We start from the raw sequence: 24,059 nt of genomic DNA, 5'->3' as shown, positions 1-24,059 counted from the left end.
CACAATCATCTGATGAAACATCTGCTGGGATTAAGTGTGGAGCTTTAAAAAACAAACAAACAAAAAGAGCAAAAAAACCCAACCACTTGTCCCTGAAGCTGATCCTATACTCTTGAAAGACTTTGTGGCCTTTCATTTTCTTTGCATGAACTATTAAAGACAAAAAAAAAAGCATGGCAGGTGCTTTTTTCTATCACATCACACCATGCTCATCCAAATTTCAGATTATTGATACTGAGGCTTGCAGAAAGAGAACTGTACAAACAACGTGGCAAAATGGAAACACTATTAGCCTGATCAATCTAATACAATTGCTCAAAGCAAGTTTTTTTTGCTCTCCCAAAAATGATGTTTCCCTTTTTTTAAAAAAAACAATTATTGTCTACAATGCTTTTAAGGCAATGTTTCTACATGATATTCAGAGTACCACTATTTTTAGACTGTACTTCCATAAAAACTGTTTATAGAGTTTCAGTTCTCTGTTAAATTAGGATACATACCCTCTTCCAATTCTCCTCCAAGCATAAACCTCGTCTAAACCTGGTTCTGATTCAAAGAGTGCCTATGAGCAGACCTAAAACATGCACAGAACTCTTTGCTATTCACGGTTTCAGACAAGGGAAGCCAGTTTACAATAACCACAGAATTTTTCTTGCTTGCAGTTTGCTATCACCACATGCTTTATTTATAGTAGGCCTGAAATAAATACCGCTGGATCAGGCATCCTTTGGAAATAAAAACTATTTAATATTTACAATAAATTTCTTGTAGCTTTGCCTCTGGATCTTTCCCTTTCAGTAGAGGAATGGATTATTTAGCTCTTGATTTTCCAGCAAAAGACTGACTGGAAGTGAATGGCAGCACCACTGGGGCGCTGTGCCCGTACGCAGCAGCGCAGAAAGCTTGTACCTCCCCTGCTCTTCTCCAGCAGCGTAGGGTGACGCCAAGGCGGGCGACTTACAGAGTGACACAGGAATGTTTAGGGCAGCAGAATGAGGTGCTCTCCTGTTACAGCACTTTCCAAAACTAAACTGGTACATTTGGTGAATCTTTTCCAAGGAGGCTGATCGGATTCCTCATGTTAAGATCAAATGAATGTTGAGGATGCTCCAACGTAATGTGCTGACAAATAATACTGCACTCTCCTGCATTACATTTACTGTGAATTAAAAAAAGAAACCGTTCTGTATCAAAAATAGATTTTTCCATGCATTTCATTTTTCCCCTGTGAACTAAGTACTGTAGGACAATAAGCTGATAACAAGTCTCTATGGGACCGACAGGCAGCTAAAGATGAACTCTGGCCCTCAGCTAAAATGACTGGGGGCAGCTATGTAGCTCAACTTATTAGAAACCAATACTGAAAGTAACTGAAAACTAAACTCCAACAACCGAACTCCACAATGATTAAAATCAAAGCAGTGTCTTTCTACTACAACCCAGGACATTACGCAGTATGATCGCAGTCTTCTATACCACGGTCCTATGGAACTGGGATGTCTAGTGTAATGGAGGTACCTAAGGGAATAGCTGCATCTGTCCAGGTCCATAATGGTTTAGAACATCAACATTACTGTTTGCCTCAATAGCAACACACCATGTAGAGTTCTGCTGGGTACTAGCGTACACTGCAAAAGACTTATTTTTTCCCCTTTTCACCTCATTGTTCTCTCTTCCACAGCAAAGAAACTTGACTAGCTAGATAATTCAATTTAAGAGACCAAAGAATGTAAGTGGAGCTGGTCTGGAGGGTCCCATACCTTTCCGCACCACTGGAGTGCAGGCCTTTTTTTCCCTAGCAATGTCCCAAGCACCTCAACTCCCTGCCCCCTGGTCTGCCTGCATCTGCTACCTTTCCCACAGCAGCCCAGGGAAGCACGCCACAGGCTGAGAATTAGGCAGCCACCAACTGAAAATGAGCAGCCAGAAAACACAGTGTTTCATTCAGAAAGGTCAGACAAGCCAAGTTCTTGCTGCCTGATGCTTCTAGTACATTTGGTGAGATCCCCAAAAGGGAGATTTGAAGAGTTTTATGTAGAGTCATAGTAAGGATGATGTGTTAAGAGGCAAATTTAACAGAGTTTAGGAAAGGAAGTAGTCAGAAATCACAGAACATAAATAAATTCCTTACTCCATAACAGGTTATGTACAAGAGTGAAACATGGAGAACTCAATTCAGTCCAGCACTGGCACCCTAAGTGTTCATTGAAGAGCTGTGTTAAATGTGCACTGAAAAGCACAGATTGATGGCACTTGAGGGAAACCCAATTTTGTACAGTCAGAGAAGCAGAGCCTCTCACTGATTTAGGTAGGTGCATTCTTAATGCTTCTCTTCTGTCTGCAGACATTTCATGCCTGCAATTTGTTGCCCTGTACAAGTGCTGACTCCACGTACAGATTTTGACAGCCACAAAAAAGTCCCCATCCTGAAAAAGAAACCCCACAGGGAATTTAGTGTGATAATAAAAGTGAGCAGCAGCAAGCTTCATCTGAAGTGTCAGGTTATAAACAGTGCTCATGAAACCTTCAAGGCCAATATCAATTAAAGGAAATGCCATCACTCCCAAGAGCCAAGAACTATCAGAAAAACACAAAGCTTTCTATTTCAGACCATGTATGTCTGAATTTCACATTCCACTGCTGCTCCCTTGGCCATGAGAGCCTGAACAGGCAAGCAAGCTAGTGCTCTGACTGCCAGTGCTGCAACAGCAAAACCAAGTCACAGATCACCCGGCAGGCAATTCCATGAACTTGAGACTCTCCTGAGCCATGAGGCTACCTCACATTGAAGTCCAGAGTCATCAAAATTTCAGGCTTAAGTTTTTGCCACCATATCTTGATCTCAATTCCTAATGGACATATACACACGTTCCATCTGAAAGGATTCCCCATGTTTCCAAATTTTTATGTGTATTACATAACTTTGAGTGCCCCCATCTCTATATTTCTTTAAACTCTTGATGGAAATGAGTTTTTCTTTTTTGTAGTACAAGAACATTCCACTCCAGTTTCACCTCTGCAATCCAAGACTAATCAAAGTCATCTCATAGCACAAGCATTTTCCTGCTATCTAATGTCCAGGGCATCTTGCTTTTTTCCTGCTTTGTTCTTGTTTGGTTGACAAGTTGGTACTTTTCATTAGTAATTGCTCTCATTTTTCACTCACCTATGCAATCTTTCTAATTGTTTTTTCCCCCCCTTCAAAGTAAAAATCTGTGTAAATTCTCAGCAGGTGACTGCACTGCCACAACCCTTTGTGGTAAATTCCTTATGGTTTTCTGAGGTGAAATTAATCTAACTTGATGAATATTGTGGAAATGCCCTTTGCCCAAGTCACTGGAATATTGGATCTTAAGTAGGTTTTTATGCAAAGGTCAGTAGGCTGAGCTCCAATGAGGAAAGGGTATAGCTTGCATACTGAATTGCACAGCATGAAAGCCTGCTTAAATCCTCAGAACACAAGTTTATGAATAGCCCCTTTAAGAACATCTTAGAAACAAGTCTACAATTATAAAATAAAAGTTACTTTTCAGTCTCTGATGTTTGCTTTTTGTATGTGATCGTAGCAAAGCTGAATGAAGACTAATAGTACTCATCAAAAAGCAACAGAAAACAGAGAAGGAGATACTACCAATCTGTATGAAAAGATTACAGCAGGAGTATCCATGAAATGTCTCAACCTCTTAATAGACACACTACCTGTTAACAGACACACTATTTGACTTATTAAGGCTCAATAATATTTCATATCACTTTATCCTGCTTTTCTTCTTGTCAAGATGCTAAAGTTACTAGTCTATGCAAATATATATTGACCTGTGGAATGCTCCATTCAGGAAGTTTAGGATCAGGCTCTTGCTTGAGACTCTTTAGGCTTTAGGCCAGCGTGTTAAATCGTGTTTAACACATTAGAGGCACAAATGCACGAGTTGCTAGCAATTGTTTCATGCATTGAAAAATTCCATGTAAAAAGCTTATAAAAGATCTGAGAATTTGAAATAAGTCCCTTTCCAGGAAATATTTCAATATAGCCAGTGTTCTCACAGAAAAGCTAACAATTTTGTCCTACTTTTTGTTAGCCTCTTTCTAATCTGTGCATTTATTTTGAACACTAAAACTTCCACTTAAAGACATACTTTCATTTTGAAAGCAACATGGGAAATTCAGCCACACATTTTCCTTTACGATACACTACTCTACCTTGGAGACCTCAGCATAAGACCTTTGTCCCTTAAATGTTAGTCTATTACTTCTACTAATTTGTCTACAGTTTAATTTGTCTACTCTAAAATAAGAACTGTTAGATCCTCAAACCATATGTTCATAATACAACCTAATTATTGCTTTCCATACCTGTCTTTGTCAAGGTTGTGTAAAAATTATTTCCTAAAAATATCCGTTAGTTCACTTCATAATATCATAGAAGTTTAAATATTAATGCAGCTGTTACAGAAAGTCTCTGTGCAAGGTTATCTGACTTGAGAACAAGATTCCTAAAAAGGAAGCACTGTTCAAGAAAGGTAAGAGAACTATTACATGAAGAGATTCTGCTTTCTTAGCTTCTCTTCCACCTCTGGGAAAGGCTTCCCTTTTCACCTTCTGCTGATTTCCTTTCCTGCACTCAGGCTACACGTTCTCATCATTCTACAAGCTCAAGAAATGCCACTTACACACACACACAGCCCTGCTAGTGCCACACCATTCACAAACTCGCAACATGCTGCAAATGCTTACTTTGTGAATTGACATGTTCTCCCCATGCACTCAAAACACCTGTTATAACATTTTTGGAACAGTCATCCAGACCCAGCAAACCAACATACTTCTGAAGAGTGAGGCTCAGATTGTAGCTGGCTGACTTGATCTTGTTCTGGGCCTCTAGGTGGGTCATGCTGTCAGTGTTGACTCCATCAATGGCTACCACTAGGTCCCCTTGGTTCATCTGCGACTGGGATGCTTTGCTGCCAGGGGTGATCTGCATGGAAAAAGAACACACAGCTCAGCAGGGTAAATCCTTTGGCGTACAAAGTGATTCTAGAGAACTTGTTCAGAATTACAATGGAAGAAATATTTTCTTCACCCACTGCTATTGCTGTTACTAGAGGGACGGAACAACAAAATTTATAGAAATTAAACAAACTTGAAGCTAAGTCAGTTTCACAAAGACCCAGGACAATGTCTGCTTGTCATCAATTCCCTTTTGAGGGGGTCTAGTCACTAGAACAGCATACTGAATAAGTGAAAGACTGTACTTAATGCCCATTAATTTGGAAGGATCTGACTGAAATTACAGTTTTCTATATCTCTTCATTAGAAATAAAAGCAGTAACGGTTATACACTTTAGAGAGAAGAAAAGTCAGATATATTTATTAATGCTCTTACATGAATTAGAACAGACTAATAATGCAGTGCCATCTTCTATTGCACTCTGCTACTGTTATGGAATGGGGAAGAAAAAATAATTCATAGCAATTTCAGTGATCCAGTTTTGCTCTGCAGTTCTATTAACTTTCACAGGAAGAGGGTAGTAGAAACAAGGTAAATGCTACTTCATATTAGAAACAGTGTTTCCAACTTTTACAAACATAAGCTCCTATGTATTTCAATGACTTGTGCTGTACAAGAAGTACACAAAAAGTTTGTAAGCCTGTAAAAAACACATATGATTGAGTACCCACATGTACTTGCATAGTTACCAAAAAACCCTTCCCTCCTCAGTCTCCCACATATGCCAGCAAAGAGCTTGCAACAAAATAAGAGGTCAGAAAAAAAGCAAAATGAGAACAAATGCCAAACTCAGACAAATCAGTCAATAAGACTCAAATTCATCAAGCAGGTTTCTTCTCTTCTTAAATGTGTCCTTTTTCTCTATTAAGCTAAATTGCCTGCTGTTCAGTTAGATACCAACACTTGAGCCTTCCTGACAATGGTTCTTATAAATAATCTTGATAAATTAAGGTAGCACTGATAGCAAAAATCAAATTTAACAGGAGGCACAGAGTTAAGCTTGATAAGTCAACCATTTTTCATACCTCTTAGAAAAGCAGAGATTTGGGGCGGAGGGGGGATACCTGCTGCTTCCCAGACACACGAACTCCCAGCCCTTCCAAATTTACCACCAGTTGGATAACTGGTAGAATATTCCAATATCCCCCATCTAAAGCAAGTGGGCAAGCTGGAAGTATCACATGCTGCTTTCAACGCACTAGAGAGAATTCTTACAACAGTGCGTTATGAGGAAAACTGAGTTAATGTATAGTACAGTAGTGACAGCTGTGCCCTGAAAAACAAGTCTGCACTGGGAAGGGAGTAAATACCACTTAGCAGGAGCTCTGGGAGGCAACGTACAGAGTGCAGCTGCTGCACCACCTGGAGACAGGAACATGTGTTCCCATGGGAGCCCCTAGCGCCTCTCCAAAGCAGGGCAGAAAGGGCTCAGGCACCCCGAGTGCTCGAGCATTCAAATGCCAATGAGAACGCTAGTATAAGCAGACGGACAGACACCCTCTCTGCCCCCAAGAATTCCTAATCTACAAGAGAGACAAAATTACACAGGGAAGCCTGCACTACTGCAAGAACATCAACAAGCAGCTTGCAGCACAAGACACTGATTCTTCGTTTTCCAGGACTTGGGCTACATCTGCTCCCAGCTTGGGATCAGCAAGTTACTTGCCCTTCCCTATTCTCAATTAAGGGAGTGCTTGATTCTCCAAGAGTTTGCTCTAGTACTAGAAATAAAGCATAATAATAGAAATAAAGGGTCACTAGGAAACAAAAAGCACCTACTTCATGGAAGAAGCGGCATTTATATTTCCCTGGGTTATATTTTTGCAACTGGGTTTCGATGCAGATGCTTCCAAAAAATATTTAAAAGGCTTTGCATGTTACAGTGTGAAAAGGATCACTGACAACATTTATGTCATTGTTTCCTAAGCCAGTCACTTCCCATCCCTGTCCCTGCAACAAGCACTTAACAGCTCCAAAATGAAAAATATGCTTTTTTAAAAAAAATGAAGATAATTGTGGACAAGGAAAATAAGTGCAGAAGAAAAGGATTTCCTGGGATAACCCATCAGGCAGAAATTCAACATTTTACCCTACCCATCTCTAGAAGGCATAGAACAGAAGCCAAGGAACAGTGCAGATAAGCTGCAGCCCAGAGCAAGGATCCTGCTTGCAGAGCTTGGCTGTGGCTTTGGCCCAAAGAGCAGAGCAGAGACAGGATTGTAGCTGTGGGAAAATCCTTCCATCAAACCTAGAGAAAACTCCCTTTCTGCAGTTTCCATTTACTGCAGTTTGAAAAAAAAATATATAAATAGAAGCAAAAAAACAAAAGACAACAACAACAAAAAAAAACTGCTGCTGGTTTTTAATTGGATAACAAAAGCTCCCATAAATGAGCACTTGGGGGACCTGTAAAATATGCCCCGACACCTCGAAGAGCTTCCACTTACACTAAGCAGAGCTGAGCTGGCAGGCTGAGAGATACTCTCAAGTGCCCTCTCAGGCTGTGTTTCATCTGTGGCAAGGAAGGGAGATTATACTACATGTGAGCATACCCAAAATAGCTTTAATCTACCTCGCCTGGGTACCAGGAACTATGATGTGACAGCAGCTGAGTGATTTTATGAGATGGTCAGCCAAGTACTTACAATTCAGGACATCCTGTGCTGAAACTAGTCCTGCAACAGCAGAACTCCTATCAGCACTTCAGCTATCTGGCTTACCTTTGGTACACCATGCTGCTCTGTAGTGATTACTTTCCTCTTTATTAATACTGGAGATGTTCTTTTTGCCTAACCTCTCTAACAGCACTGCTACTTGAACACAGTGTATGGACTCTTCAAGGAAGAAGGAAAGCCAGCTCTTCTTGCCAGACAAAAACTGAACATGGTGCGGGGGTTGCTGCTTAGCCTGTCAGAAGCACAACTTCTCTGTGCAGGCCAGTTATCCAGATGACGGACAAAACGTGGATGGTGGGAGCCGCTGGATCTTTTGACGCTGCCCTGAGCTAGCATCGTGTGCTGTGCCAAGACAGCCTATGCTTCATCCTGCAAGAACGCAATGGAAGCGGCGGGCTGAATAATACAACAGACTTTGGTTGGTGTGTTATGACGACAGTGTGTAAGGAGCAAGTTCTTATGTGGTATGAGAGAGTTTGATATCCTTAATGCAAGTCAAGTTTGAGACTCCAACTGAGATACTGATCCCAAGTGCACTGACAACCTATCAACTGTCACCTTCCACAGGACAACTCACCACAAAGTCAACTGCACTTGCAAGACCAGAACTGCCAACTTTCTTCAAAGGTTCTCAAGGCTCTCCTTCCTCTTCCCTAATTTTTTTTTTTTAATTTTGAATTCATTTTAAGGCAATTCTATAAGGCAGAATGTTTCTTTGCATTTCAAGTAGACAGTGAAACCTGAGTAATCGATCTGGCCTTTCAGATTTTCACAGCTTTATAGTATCTTGAATTGTCTGTCCTGAGCATTTTTTTGACCTCCTGGTCCAAACCATTTGTCTTGTCTCCCAAGCTGCACAAGCAATAAAATGAGGGTTTTATGTCTTTTGCTGTTGGTCACTCTGAAAAAATAACTTATTTTTCTCTCTCTTTTTTTTTTAATGTATTCCATTGCATGTAACGACAACTACAGAGCTTTTTAAGTTTGAAGGGGTTTTGATTCAGCAACAATAAGGCCTGAACTAAAAGGGCTTTTGAGACAATACTGAGTGTTTTAGCTTGGCACTTCGTGGCCTACAGCCACTTCTGATATTAAGTAACTCAAAATAGCTTTGACTTTGAGTATGTCCTGACGCTCCAGGCAGATTGAGCTGCTGTGTGACTCTTCTGCTCCTGCATGTCCATAAATTAGTGTGTTTGTTACACTGATGCAAGTTTACAGTTAGGTATTCCTTTAAAATGGGCATTGGTTTAACAAGTTCTTTTTGTTTCTGGCTATGGGGAGATCAATTCTTCCACTGATCAACATAACACTAGCTGGTCTGACACAGAAGAAAACAGTCCTCTCTAAACCAGAAATCAGTAGTATTTCACCTTCACGCTTTGCCTGCAGGAAGCTATGGTAGTATAGGCACATCTAACAAAAACAAACAAAAAGCCTCTAAACATCTAAAGATTACAGAGTATAATAAAAAAAATGTGGCTCCAGAACAGCCTACTGTTTACAGACACAAAATGAAATAGAAAATGAGAGGTTCTGGAATACTGGTACTGCTTGCAGTCAAAGGCTATTTCAGATTCAAAATAAAAATTAATGAAAACGAAAAAAAAAGTATTACTTATTGAAAAAGATATAGTGATTTTGTTTAATCACTAGTGCAACAAGGGTAGCTCAGCGACTCTAACAGTTTGCCCACTTTCTCTTCTTTGCTCTTAGGAAACCACTATCATGGGTCGCAACATGATTAAACACAAGGTAACCCTGACACAATTGCTCCTTCACAATGCAAGTTTCACAAAATGGTTTCATTTATGGTTAGGAAGAAGTCCAGTCAGCCAGGTGTACTACAACAAATCAACTTGCTTTAACACTTTTGTTTCCCCAGAGTACTTCTTCAAACTCCTTTCCTGTTTCCTACTTGTAACATTTCCTAAGGAGGACATGAAGTAAAAAAAAAAAAAAAAAAAAAAAAAAAAAAAAAAAGGAAATAAAAAAAAAGGTCTTACAAAACATTATACAGAAGACAAAGATACTGTTATCTGAAAATCTAGTACACAGAAATTCTTCATTAAAGTAAGATCAATAGCATTTATGATTCAACACATCCCAAAAGGCACAAGTAAAAAAACTGCTACGTTAAGGAAATGGACCTGCAAAGGGGGGCACAGAACTTAAATTTTAGCATTATTTCCCACAACTTCAATAAAACATAAGTTGATATGGAAGCACAACATTTACAAAACGCTTGAGGAAATGAAGAAGCTAAACTAGTTAATATTAACTTGCCTATTGTTACTGCCTCTTCTTTTCAAGTGATCCGTGCTTGAAGGTCAAAGCAGTGCTGCTCACCTCCATTTTCATGGCTTGTGTTGTTTACATACAGGTCTGTGGCTGCAATTTGACTCAAAAAATTCTCAAGCGCTTCGAGGAAAGCTATTTTGCAGGAATTCGATCCCAAAGGCGAGAGTGTGTGATCTCATACTACTTAATTCAGCTAAATCCATAGTTGCAGAGGAAGAAAATCATTTGTTCAAACTCTGAGTCCCTAGAGACTAAAAGATTTCAAAGCATATTTACTTGAATATCCTACTTGGCAGCACATTCCTGGAACCTAGTTAGAAAAAAATACAGCTACCAAAAAAGGCAAAAAAAGCTCTGACATGCATAAAATAATTAAATCTCAGTGGTAGCAAGGATCATATCTTCACCTGCTGGCACACCTGTAAGGCCTACCCCTTCAACATGTATCCACCAGTCTTTTTGGCACCCACAGAAGCACTTCCTCACTGACCACCTGATGTGTCATCACTGATAACAGTTTTTTCAATAAGCTTTTTCACCAAGAATTTCCCAGCAAGTTTGTGTGGGTGGAGGGAGATTGCAAGGCAGAAAGGCTATGGCCAGTAACTTGAGAAACGTTATGGCATTGAGCCTGGCCAGTATTTCCTATCTAGCTGACATGTCACCTTGGAGAGCCTGTCACCCTCTGAGCTGCCCCCACGGGGATCAGCAGCTGCGCATGACAGAGCTGTTGTGCCATGTCCTTGGGTCTCTCTGCTCACAATAGGCAACATGTGTCCCCTCCAGCACCCACAGTGCCCAGGAAAGAGAAACCACCAATAGTTTAACTACAGAGAGCAAAGTGGGGAACCATCAACTACAAAGGAGCACTTTCTGTCCGAAGGGGAGACTCCTGCAAAATGCAGACTGCCTGGGATGTACTTGGGATATTGCTGGTTAGGTGAAGTTTTTGCCTATGAGCAATGTTTCTGCCAATGGATTACTGTTTGGGTACTCTTCTTTCCTGTTTTATGTCTGTAACATGTAAACTTGGTGAACTCCAGGCAGGCAGGGTGAGCATCACCAAGTTAAGGCAGGATTATTCTTTCAGAGCTCTTAAAACTCTCAAGTTATAAGAGCATTTCTAGGTGGGACATTGAAGCATGCCCTTTGTAAATACTGTTCCAACTCTCACTCTTCCACACATTCCCCTAGTCCTTTTAGAAAGGAAGAAAAGTTGGAAAAGAACTTACAGCAAAAAACTAAGATGTCTACCACTCTGGCAATGTTATCAGTAGCTTAGGAGCTCATGGCAGGTTTCCAAAAATGGCTCAGACATTCATTTAATAAGAATTCATAGGTACCAAAGTTTTGGTTTGTAACACACACGTGAGAATAATCCTTTGCTGTCTTGGTATATTTAGGTGGAGAGGCTTTATCTAGATTAACATGGATTTGTTCCCTAGTTTGATACATTCATTCAGAGCCTGGCTCACTTATGGTTCATTAAACTTCACACGTTAGGCATAGTTTCAGCATAAAGAAAATTGTTTTGCAGGGGGCTTTACCTCCATTTCAAAACTATACCTTTATCTTTCATTACTTCCTCAATATCTGCAGGCATCTTTCTAAAAACCACTGGAAGCAGAGGTTATGATCTGCTACACACATGATGACACCAAGTTCCTAAATCCAGTAAATCCAACTTAGGATACACTGCATCACACTAATTAGGATAATATATTGGTGTATTTCGTGCTGGAATAAACGTTCATGAGACTGCTACTTACATGAACAGAAGAAATGTATACAAGTTCAAAAACCTGTCTCAGCTGTGTTTCCTTGGCTGCGTTAGCAACTAACTTCTGCAGTGAGGCCTGTCAAAAGCAACTAGTTTAGAGGAGGTGTCAGGAAAGCTATTGTTCCACTGAGAAAGAGTTTCAGAAAGCCTAAGACAATCTGTTTCTGTGTGTCTAGCTTGTATTTTTTCTTTCATCTGGCACTAAATGAATAACTAGACAATGAATTGTGTGCATGATAAAATATGACAGTTACTTTAACAGGAAATCCTGCTGCTAGTAAAATGGTATTTCTCCAAAATGAATAATTGAAAAAACATGCAGGAAAATCCTCATCTCCCACCTTGATCTCAACAAGAGCTTAGCTGAACTTCTGCGAAACAGGCTTCATCACCTTATTTTGTCAAGTCACCTAAATAGCTAAAATGAAGTAATATTTTGTATAGCATAAAGCAAAAATTTCTCTACACAAAATTAACATGTTTCTTAATATTCAGATGCAAATCTCAGATTCAGACAGAATTATGACTGACAGAATTATGACACCTCTCTGTTCCAAACAGTTATATATACAGTAATATTCTTCAGAGCTGGTCACCCACAGGCAAGCAAAATGTATAGTCATTCTGTAGTTTTAACACATCATCAGATTTGATCTTGGCCAACATCCTCTGAAACCTCTTAAATCAGGATATAACTTTGTGAGCCTCTAGCTGTCACCCTTCATAGTCTTTATTTCTCACCCAATGTCAGTCCTCGTCCCCTCCCCTCCCCCCCCCTTTTTTAAAATATCCTTCCTTCTCTCATAGTGCCTTGCTCAGTTAAATTACTCAGTATGATGAATCACATTTGCAGAGAAAAATATTTAGTAACCGTCAGCAAAGGAGCTTTGATGTGCTGCATATCAAGAATTTGCCAAGTGCAATGTTAATGGAAAAAATACATTTTTTCAAAGTGAATATGCAAGGTGAACGGCAAATTTCTACTTCTGATAACAAGAAACAGAAATAAATGAAAATTAAGAATGCCTGGATAGCTACTGGGCAGCTGAGAAGATTCCTGGGGCAGACAGAAGTTCCAAATGGAGCTGCATTAATAATCTCTCTTTATCCCAGGATCGGACTTCTATTTATAGAATCATACAACTCCCTGAGAGACTGTAAAATTATATGTATGAGATATGGGAGCAACACATGGATTTCACATGTAACTGCCTAATGAAGTCTTAAGATACTCCCACAGTTTTACTGGACATTCTTTAAATAGCACCACAGATTATGTCCATCTGGTTCTCTAAACTGGTGATAGGCATTTTCTTCTGCATGGCCTTTCCCTCTGCCTTTTTGTACAGCTTCCATGATTGAAAGAAATTTACCCTCTGCCTTCTGCTTCTACTTCCTGTAAACCTCCTCAGAATCCTCAGAAGGGATCAAAATCCTGAGAAAAAGGTACCTTCACAACTCCAGTTCATACCAATTGGCCCTTTTGGTCATATCCAATCTAGCATATTTTTAAGTAAAAGTCTCTTCTATTTCACACATCATCATAAGCTTCTTATTCTCTATCTAGAAGGCAGTAATTAACATTTCATAATCATTATATTCTTTGACAAAGTCAAAACCCATATCCAAAGTCAGAACTCCAAACAGACATCCATTACTCACAACTGAGTCACTACTGGCAATATCATTTTGCCAGCAGAATATGTATTATCATCATGGAGACTTCTCAAGTTACAGAGGGAATATTAGGCATAAACAGCAACTGATAATAAAACTGCAACCATCACACATACAGAGACGTAAATGTCAGCTTTTAGCTATCTATGTTTTTTAACAACGGAAAGATAAACCACAGGTCATCCATACAAGGACAGTGCCTAGTGCAACAGGATCCAGACCTTCCCTGGCCTTTGAGGTAATTCAAATAATCAACATGTTTCACATCAAACAGTATTCTGGGCTGGTACAAAGAAATCACCCAGATGGTAAAAGGATTTCTTAATAAAAATACAAATAAAAGGAAGAAAAAATTGATATAAGAAAAAAAAATTTACAAGATTTTGGATATGTCCCAGAAGAGCAGGACAGTATCTTTCCTCCCCTTCAAAACATTAACATTCCTCTTCCAACAATGCCGCTCTCTGGGAACACTACGGACAGAAAGAATTGACACAAAAGCAAGATTTGCCAGCTCTGTGTTCCCCAGCCTGTACGCTAGGCAATAATTCCAGCATCCATTGCGTTCTCTGTGAAGAGAGCCCTTGCTTTAGGCTGATTTGCAGCAAGAGTGCAAACCTAAAAGCTCTGCAGACAATAAGGTATTGGTCATGTCCCCTGGGAGGCCCCTTATCCCTTTTTGTCATGCACGACCTTCTAAGAATGTGCAATGCGATAGCTGAGAGAGAAAAGCAGCAAGCTGCCAAGCTGAGCTGTTGCTGACCGCAACTTAGATATGATAGACTCATGCCCATCTTATGTAAAGACTGATAATGCAACAGAGCACTGTTTATGCTATAGCAGCATGTAATTAGAAGGTCTTGTGCCTGTATTAGCAGCTACACTGATAATCAGTCCTACAAAGAAACCAGAATGGAGAACTGAAAGTGTGAATATCACAAGTGGTTGAATCCTTCCAGAAATTACAACGAATAGCATTGGGCTAAGACTAACAGATTCTGAAACAGCAGGAATACAAGTTCCTTCCCCAAGTAAAAAGTGTCAATCTGCTGTGGGATCTGCTGCGAAAGTGTGACTTCTGCAGGAGTCAGTCAAAGCAGAAAAACTTTTTGTGCAGGAAATTAATTCCTTCTGCCTATTTGTCCCATGAATCCAGTCTATTTGAAAGACCAAAAAAATCTGTTCTGTCCTTTGGGGTTTTATTTTTTCTGCCTGTTGACACATCGGGGGGGAAAAAAAAAAAAACAACACCCCTAAGCACAGTAAAAACACTCTGGCCATAATTCCCCGCTTCTTAGCACAAAACCCTTCTCTTCAGTACTAGTGCAAGCTTTTCAGTTTCTCTGTTAACTCCTTTGCAGCACTACCAATGACTGCACAACTGCTTAGCAATGGTAAATCAGAGCTTGTACTTTTGTCTCAGGCAAAACATCAATCATTAATTTGCATACAGCATTTGGAAAATATACCTTGAATTTACAAAGGGATTTTAAAAGCTTTTATATCCCTTCTATAGTTTTAGGTTGTGTTTGCTGGGAATACAGAGGTAAAACTAATGACTGTGGGAAGCCCTGGTGCTCACGTCCCTGTTTTTCTCTGTCCTGAACAGCAACTTCCCTGTTCTTATGATCAAAAGTAAGAAGTTGCAAGTTCACCTTACTTTTGCCAGAGCTTTGTTACCCCAGAAATCCTCTCTACTGAAGCCACAGCAAACTTGTGAAGGAGAGGAGCTCTCTGGGCTCACACCTGACTTCCATCTTGCTTGCATCCATGTGCACCACGTCTTCTCCCTGGCTGCATACCAGGCTATCCAGTTCTCCAGTATAGAGATTGAAAACTCAGACTACACAAACTTGGCATCTAATGTTTGAACTCATCTTGGAACTAATGTTTAAAGACTCCCACGCTGCCAGAATGCAGATTACAAGTCCATGTTATAGGCAGACTCAGGAGCTAACAAAGTCAGAATGGTCCAAAGGATCACCAAGATCTACCTCCACTTATCTGCAGTTGCTTTAAGTAAATCCTTGTCCAGACAAGCAACCTACAGATCCATAAATGCACAAATATATAACGTATCCAGGAGAGACTGGATTTCAACTCCACTCTTAACACACACAGTACCAAAAAAGGTTGAGGATCTATGTGTTTCTGCCTGAGTTACAGACAATGTATTTGTCAATCTATAGCACAGGTACTTCCATAACAGACAGTAATGTTTATAATACTCCATTTTATTAATAATTTGTTATAAGCTTACAATCTAAGCCACTAAAGTATTTTCAGTATTTAAAACTCCATTCTGTGTTTCCAAAGCCTGAGCATTACAGTACAACATGACTTATAAATATACTGACCATCTTAGCTATTTTTCAAAGTGGAGTTTATTTGCAACAGAGACTGTTTTACCATACATAAGCATACATAAATGTTAAAAGTATAGATATCCTCCATGAGGCCTGCACTTGCATAAACGGCTCTATTTCATAAAGGTCAAGAATCCAAATTACTACAAATACTAACTGTCAATTAACTCTGCCTTTGAGTTATGATAAATGATTATTTTGGAGTGAAGCTATACATTTTCCGAAAGGGGCTTTATCATAGCTATGCTGACAGGACTTTAAGTAGGGTGGTATGCTTAGTATTATCATAAAGTAGCTGAAGTATGTTTTCCAGCAGGTGCTGGAGGTATAACATGTATTTGCTTTGACATTAGAACACAGGGTATAGAATGAGCACAGGATTTTTCATGGATTTAAAAAAAGCATATGTCCTGGATGGTTTGGTAGTGCTGAGCCCTTCAGGGGCCTGCGCCAGAGCTAAACAAGTCTGAAGAAATCCTGCCCATCACAGTAACAGTTGTTGTGCTTTATGATCATCAGGGTAACCACCATTAAAGAAACATCTTGCCATCTCTAAAGGAAACCTCATTGAAAGATAGCATCTTGGCAAAAATAAGACCAAGATATTAAAACATGTCATTTGAGCTTTATGGGACATATTTCTACCACGGAACTGTAAACGCACCTCTATCCATTAACATACTTTACATGTGTTTCATTCTCGATAATGACCTTTTTCTAAGGGCTTCATCTTTTGCGCTAACTCCCAGCATTACAGGATATTGGTATTCAACACAAAGTTCCAGTCCTTCAGGTACGAAGTAACACAAAGATGACATCTTTTGCCAAACAAAGGCATTTAAGGCTTTACATGTTATCAATCTGAACTGCCGTAATTCACCTAATCGTGTAGGTGACAACTACCCCTTGTTGGCTACACTTCCCTGCTGACAGGCATCTCTTTCCTGCATCTATGCACACACCCAGGATCCTCCACCTTCACAGTGCTTTGGAAATGATTAGTCTGGCCGTAATCTGTGGAACAAGGTTTCTTTTCGAGTCCTTCACATTTTCTAGCGGTTTTAGCCTTTGCAATGCCATTCTACAGAGGTATTCACGTTTCCTTTCCCAATGAGTGACCAACGGTACAACTCTATCTAGAATCCTCAATTTCACAAGTTACTATAAGAGCTTTCTTGAACCACCTGCAACTAAATATCCAGCATATGAATAAGATATATAACCAGTCTGCTTGACAGACAGTTTACAGACTTGGTGTGCAGCTAAAATTAAAAATTTGCAAAAGATAAGGGGATTATACCAAACTCCCCCAGAAAGTCATCCTAAGCAATATATACATTTCCTAGATTAACTCTCTTATATATACAACTGGAAAAAGAGTATCAACAACATCAACCCATCTTCTCGATTAGAAAAAAAAGAATTCAAGCTATATCCTCAAATACTAGGGCAAAAAAGGCAAAGCACATTCAGTGGAAGACAGTCTCCTTAACAGAGCTATGCTGGTTTTGTATGAGGCAAAAGTGTTACTTTCACCTTAGAGAGTATAGTATTTATCTTGCAGAAAGAATTTTACTTCACATTAAAAGGTATTTTTTCTAACTTTTATTTATTTATTTTAAAAACACATATGGACAAGAACTGCCATATCATCTTTAAATTGTGAGGTGCTCTGCATCAACATATTTCCTCTGCAATTCCACAGAACTAGTGGAATTATACCAGAAATAAATTTGTTCCAGTATCTTCAGTTACTCTCTGGGAGCCAGTCATTTGCCTGACCTTCAGTGCAATGCTAAAAACAGAGTTTGTCTGTCATCAGGAGCCAGTGAGATTTCAGATAAAACAGAAGTCGCAGCTCCTGCAATGAAATTCCAGAAGTGCTCATCAAAGGCTTGCCAACAATAGTTTCTTGCATGCTCAGTACTTCTGGACTTTAATTAAAGCATTGAATAAAAAAGAGAAACAGATTAGATCGAGTTCTAGAGAGTGGCTACAACACTTCGAACTGGGCATGCCACAGAGATTCAGGGCTAAATCCAAACTATATGAAATCAGAAAGATTCTAATTATATTCTACCTAAGTTTGGATGACTTGAATAGCTTTGACTCTTCATATCATTCTTATTATTGAGAATTTTTGTTCTTACCGTTTCAAGCATGTTCCAAATGAGGTATTATTTTAGCCTATTACAGTAACATTTTTTCTTGCTACAAATACAAAAAATATTTGAAATAACATATAGAGCAATGAAAAAAACATTTTTTTCTAAATCCCTACATAAATATTGTGAGCAAGTAATTCAGTGCAAGCGTGACTTTCTTCTCAGAAAAATGATTAATCTTGTGCTCAGTAGATTAGGGAGGACTACTATAGAAGGAGAACTTTCAGGCAAGATTTCAAACTTCCTTCTGGTCCTCTGCAAATATGTAGTCTTATAATATTCTTTCCTCTTTCATGCTTGATGCTCCTATTCTCTTGATATTATCTTTTTCAAAACCTAAGGCTCAATATACTAACACAGGTCTCGAAGAGTATTGTGAAACGCTTTAAAAGTTAACAGAGTCATTTCCACCTACAGCCTGCACCTCCATTAATATATACATAGTTCCCTAGCAATCTCATTATCTTAGAATTTAGACTTGCACTGCTTGTGTTGTTTGTCCAGTGTTTTAGCCACTCCTTAGCTGGGTTTTCACTAACAAAAGAAGAACAGCTAATTTTACCACGCATTCTTAAACACAGTGTTTCCTAATCATAAAGTAGATATAATGTATTTTAATCAAAAGACAAAGACCTAACTTTAGGATAAACTGATTTATTCTCTGCAATTAAAATTAGTCATATAAAGACAGAAGAGGGAGGTGTCAGAAGTAGGAATACACAGCAAAAAGATAATCAATTTCGAGAAAGCATCAAAGGCTACAGGAAGCAAAAGCTATGTTTCAAGGCTAAACATAGGTTAAGACTCATATCATCAATTTTCAGCACAAATTATAGAAAGCTCTTCTTAAACATGAGGCTTTGTGATTATTATGTTGTCCTTAAATTGAGACTCACAGCAGTGCAAACTATTTAAGAATACAAAGTGATGCAAGGCACTAAAGAAAAGAAAGAGAAGACTTGAGTGTAGTATCAAACTAATGCCTATCTATCTTTGGTGTCACTGTAGCACCCAGAATTCCAGCCGAGTCTGGCCCCACAGGACAAGTTTGGAAATTCATCCAATACAACACCCATAGCGAAGAACAGTATGGCCTAGCAATGTAAGGCAGACAATAGGATAAAAAAAAGAAACAAAGCAATAGAGATGGGATTAAAAAAAAATAATAAAATCAAATAAATTAAGTCTCCATGATTTCAAGTGCAAGAAAAATGAAACTGAACCAAAACTCAAAACAAACACCAGAGCAGTCTAGATTTTAAGTCTTATTTAAAGTAGTATGTTTTCACTTGATTTCCTATTTCCTTTTATTTTTTAAACAAAAATGAACATATAGATGCTTAACATTACAGCTTCACTTACTATATTAAAACATTAAAATTGATATTAAAAACCAAATGCCTCAGCTTTGTAGCTTCAAAGTAACACCTTCAGCCTCCAGAGTTAACATTTAGCCAGCAAGAAAATGTATTTAGTCGACCATGGCATCACAGAAATATGTAATTGCAGCAAGGTGGGTGACTGAGTCTCAGATGATGGCATATACATACCCCTTCTTCCAGAGAGGTTTCAGTAATTTTCTGGTTAGACATCTGTATTTTAATGTAGTTAAAGTTGGTGGTCTGCTGTTGAGTAAGATTACGCTTTAAAAGTAATACTGTTTACATTCTCAATTTACACCAGGACATTCCCATACTAAAGAGGAGCTCTAGTCCACATAGCCAATGTGTTGTTGGTGATAATAGCCAAGAGCAGATACTTTAAGGGAAGATTAAAACTGTGGACTATCAGCATCTAGGGTCAAACACTCACTCCAGCGATTCCAGAACCAAATGCCAATGAGGATCATTTGCTCCCAAACCTATACCTGGCTCCTAACTTTGAACTAACTTGGAACAGAGAGACTTAATACAAACTGCCTGGCAAAAACTCTCCAGTAGTCTCCCAATCTTGGGGGTGCATGGGGACACAATTAAATTTTTGCCAGGACGAGCAGAAAAGGACCAAGGCTTAATGCAAACAAGATAAATATTTTTATTACCAGCTCCCTTGGCAACACTTTCTTCAAATTAAAGATAATAGAGGTCCAGTTAATAAGGGGCAAGTCGCATAGATGTTTCATTTTTCAAAGCTATTGCTTTATGCCATTTTCCTGACTTATAAAGAAATACAAGAGAGCAGAAAAGTTAAAGATCAATTTCAGCAATTGAGTTAAACAGAGTGGCAAGAGAAACAGACATCTATCCATACTACCAGATGACATGAAGCTCAGGTCTAACTTTTGAATTCCTTCCCCATGGGAAGGATCAGCACTTCACACTGCACTTATAAAATATAATATCGTCCCAGAAAATGTAATACTGTACAAGAGTGTCCTGCCTCCTTTCCAGGTTGTCTTTAGGACACATGAACTCCAGGGAATTGGGGGTGGAGTGTATAAAAGATCATATTGCAGCTGCTTATGCTGCACCTGTTCAAAGGATAAATAAAGCAGCTCAGTTCTAGTTTTGGTTTCATTCACTGCCAGCCCCTTCATATGCAAAGAAATAATACACCACCTCCTCATCTTGTCAATCAAACTGGAAATATGCCTTCTGTATTGTCAGAGTGATGATTTTTTTTTACCCCTCTAAAATGTTCCCACAAGCTGGGATAACTTCTCTCACACATACACTGGGAAAGACCAAAGGCTCCTTGCTCCATATTCTTTCAGAGAGTAACCCTGCCCATGTAAATTACCAGTCCTCAGATTTCTCTCTTTTTTTTTCTCTCTCTTTTAGGAAAGAGATTACAATTAGCTCTAGACAAAATTGAATTGGAATTAAAACTTAACTCACTCATGATTTCACTGTCACTTATAGTTTTTTTTTCTGCTTCTCCCACACACTTCATTTACTGCTATCATTTCCAAAGCTAGAAAAACTTAACTATATAAATGAACTATAAAAGTACTTTCAATACTTAGCATATTTTCAATGGAAAGGGGACTGCAGTCTGAAATTACATTTGGCAGGGTGAGCAAACAAAGCTCTGCCAAATGATTTAAGCAGATATGTGGATGCAAAACAAGAAAGAACGGCCCATGAGCAGGACAAAAGCAAGACTTGCGGTCCACAGGAGGTGTGGTTTTAAGTGCAAGGATGCATCTTCCAGAAATTCTCAGCTGAGATATCACACTTTCTCTCAGCTGAGAAATGTGCTCAGTTCAGAAATGATATTGATATTAGCTGCAGCTTGGGTTCCCCAGCACAGGGTAGTGATGAGTATTTAATACAGGGAAAAGGGAGACTAAGTTCAACACAGCATTTGTGAACTTCCGTAACATACCCTGCTTTGCCAGCTCCCTCCTGTACTGTTACATCCTGCATAGTCTCTCCCTTCTTAACACAAGCAAACATAACATTTTATGTAATGATCCGTGGTTCTCACTTTCCTCGTGTAGCCTCTGCTTGTCCTCCCCATGAACAGTCCACAGAGGTATCAATCTGCTTGCACTCGCAGCCAACAACCATTACCAAGACATTAAGCTTTCAAGTAGGGAAGATGCCCTCCTGCAAAAGAGGGTCTAGGGAGCTTGGCTCCTCCAGGTAGGATTTAGTCCCAAACAATTTGTTAAGCCATTTGAGCAAACTAGAGAAGGATTTTCCAGGCAGGAAAGCAATTTGACAAAAGGTTTCCAACTCTCAACACAAAGTTAACAGTAAGACTATGAATTTATTTCTTAGAGTGATTAATCTTAACCGCCTCTGATGGAAGAGAACATCTTGCGTCAGCTGTCCGCTTCTTTCTTAAACACCTCTTTGCAGTAATAACACCTGCCCCTGGCCTTTTTTGAACCAGCTATGACTAGGTAAGGAGAGAATGCTGACATTCTCAAATAGAGGACAGCTCCAAATGACCGTGAGGATCAAGCAAAGGCAGCCCAAATTCACCGTAATACCAGAACATTCTGGATTTGGCAGTACATGCTAGAATCTGGAGTTACGCATAGTATTTTTGGATTTTTGGATGTCACATCCAAAGCTGGCATTCCAAAAGTCTGAAGTAAATGCAGCATTCATTCCAATTTGAAATAGCTTCCTAAGTTACAGGATGCTTTAAATATAGCATGATAGTCCCACAGAGGCCTCTGAAGTGCATGCATGCTACCCTAAACAGGTAGCAATACTATGATGTCTTACAGTTATTTTTCAGGCTACATTAAAACTAATTCTGATTAGTGCTGTCTTGACATTGAAGACCATGGCTTGTTCAAAGTAGGCGTGCACCTTTGAGCCAGATAGCTTTAATGAGAATATGGGTTTATGGTGGGGTTAACAACTATGGCTAACCAAGAGCAACAAGTGAGGGAGCCAAAATAGCCCAGCAGCTGGTATCTGGACTCTGAGAAAGGGTGCCAGCATATGAAAGACACTTCTTCCTAATCCTCAGCTGCTATCGCTACAAATCAAGCGTATTTGGAAGGATTTTGGACAAAGGTTAAAGCCTATCTATTCACAAGGTCCAGGCTTGAACACCTGTGGCATAGATGATCCCAACAGCAGCCTATATAGGTGGAAGGTGCAAAAGGTAGCTCTACCCTTGCCCAGGGAGTTGCACACCTCTAGGACATTTGACCTATTATGCCTTCCTAGAAGAAGGGCAAGATCGCATTGACTTGCTAGAAAAATGACTGCTGGCCACAGTCAAGAAAAAAAAAAAAAAAAAACTTAAAAAAAAAAGGAGTCACCTTGTAAGAAGCTTGTTCAAGATGTCATGTGAAGCCATTGCCAGGCTGGTAACTAATTATTTTCAAGGTACTCAGTAGAAAGACATAGTGCTTTCACACAAAGTTGGTGAATAAAAAACACATGGTTTTTCTTCTGTCTCTGAAAACCTTCCCCACCCTGCCCCAGGAGGCCTCCTAGAAGGACAGAGAAATAGTTTTGCAACTTACGTAAACAAATTAATTTTCATGGACCTGAAAATGGAATTTTTTTTTAGGACTGTTCCAAAATGATTTCTAACAGTAAGTCGGATTAAGCTGCAGGGCCAGCGTCAGACAGGCAGCCGATATGCTGCAGCTTTCGTATCACCCGGACCCTTAAATTACAATATTAGTCAAGTCAAATACTTTTTCTTTCATTCCCTGTAAGGCCTATTTTGATGGGTAACATTTGTTTGCTTTTAGATACACCATATTATATGAATTATGACTTAATACAATACAACAGAACAGTGTAACTACTGCTATCCTTGTCCTCACTTTGCACAGGCAATAAATCAATTCCTTAAGTATCATTTATTAAATATACTTGATAAAACTAGGATTTAATAGGGTAAACAGTGGTTTAAAAAGCCTCTTGATGTCATTCTCAAGGAACCTTTCAGATTTTAATTATAATAGCAGAAGGAAAAACAGCCCTTTCACGTGTTCTTTTGTCATCCTTTTTCAGATAGCATTAGCAATTTCAAAACATACCCTAAAAGAACTGCAAAATACTGTTTTTAAAGACGAGCAACTATCAACTTTTAACATATTAAGCAAAAGTCTTCCTCCTTCCTCACATTACAACACACCCAGCAAGATGAAAATTGCTGCTGCCAGGATAGCTAAAGCTAACGCATTTGCAGAACTGATTTCATTCTTTTATTGGCCGAAGACCTTTCTGCAATAACGTACTCAGAACAGAATTTATAATGGGATACCTTATCATGGAAGGCAGCCACTTAAAAGTTCAGACACCAGACAATATAATATGAAGTACTAAATGGAAATAAGGTGTGCATTTTTACTATAAAATGCACCTTTAGCATCTGAAAATTCATAACTTCATGGTTACTTCTTGGTACATTTAATGGTTCTCAAGAAGCATCAAGGTCATTAGAAGTTAATTAAATAAACTTGAGAGCTACATAAATACACAGTAATTACAGGTATCTCCACTTGTGAAATCCTCCTCAGCTTTTCACCATCGCTGGGCCCAAGTTTCTCACCATAGTCAATCAACACTAGGCCTCCTGTACACAGGCAAGGTTATGTCCCCCTTCTTGTGGCAGCAAAGCAAGCTGTAAAGTCCCTGCACACTGGTTTTTGGAAGCAGTAGA

At 39.2% G+C, this 24,059-nt stretch overlaps 1 protein-coding gene across 1 annotated transcript in view; it reads right to left on the bottom strand.

The window, feature by feature from the left end:
* Positions 1 to 24,059, bottom strand: part of LDB3 (LIM domain binding 3) — a 102,650-nt gene that overhangs the window by 66,960 nt on the left and 11,631 nt on the right. Inside the window, exon 3 of the mRNA XM_088526358.1 lies at positions 4,824 to 4,975. Coding sequence (XP_088382484.1) covers positions 4,824 to 4,975 — 152 coding nt within the window. The remainder of the gene's footprint in view (positions 1 to 4,823; positions 4,976 to 24,059) is intronic.

This window comes from Tinamus guttatus, unplaced genomic scaffold (assembly GCF_059628265.1).
Source record: "Tinamus guttatus ecotype Peru unplaced genomic scaffold, ASM5962826v1 Tinamus_guttatus_pri_ptg000246l, whole genome shotgun sequence".
Classification (NCBI taxonomy): Eukaryota; Metazoa; Chordata; class Aves; order Tinamiformes; family Tinamidae; genus Tinamus; species Tinamus guttatus.
This window is presented reverse-complemented; position numbering and strand designations above follow the sequence as displayed.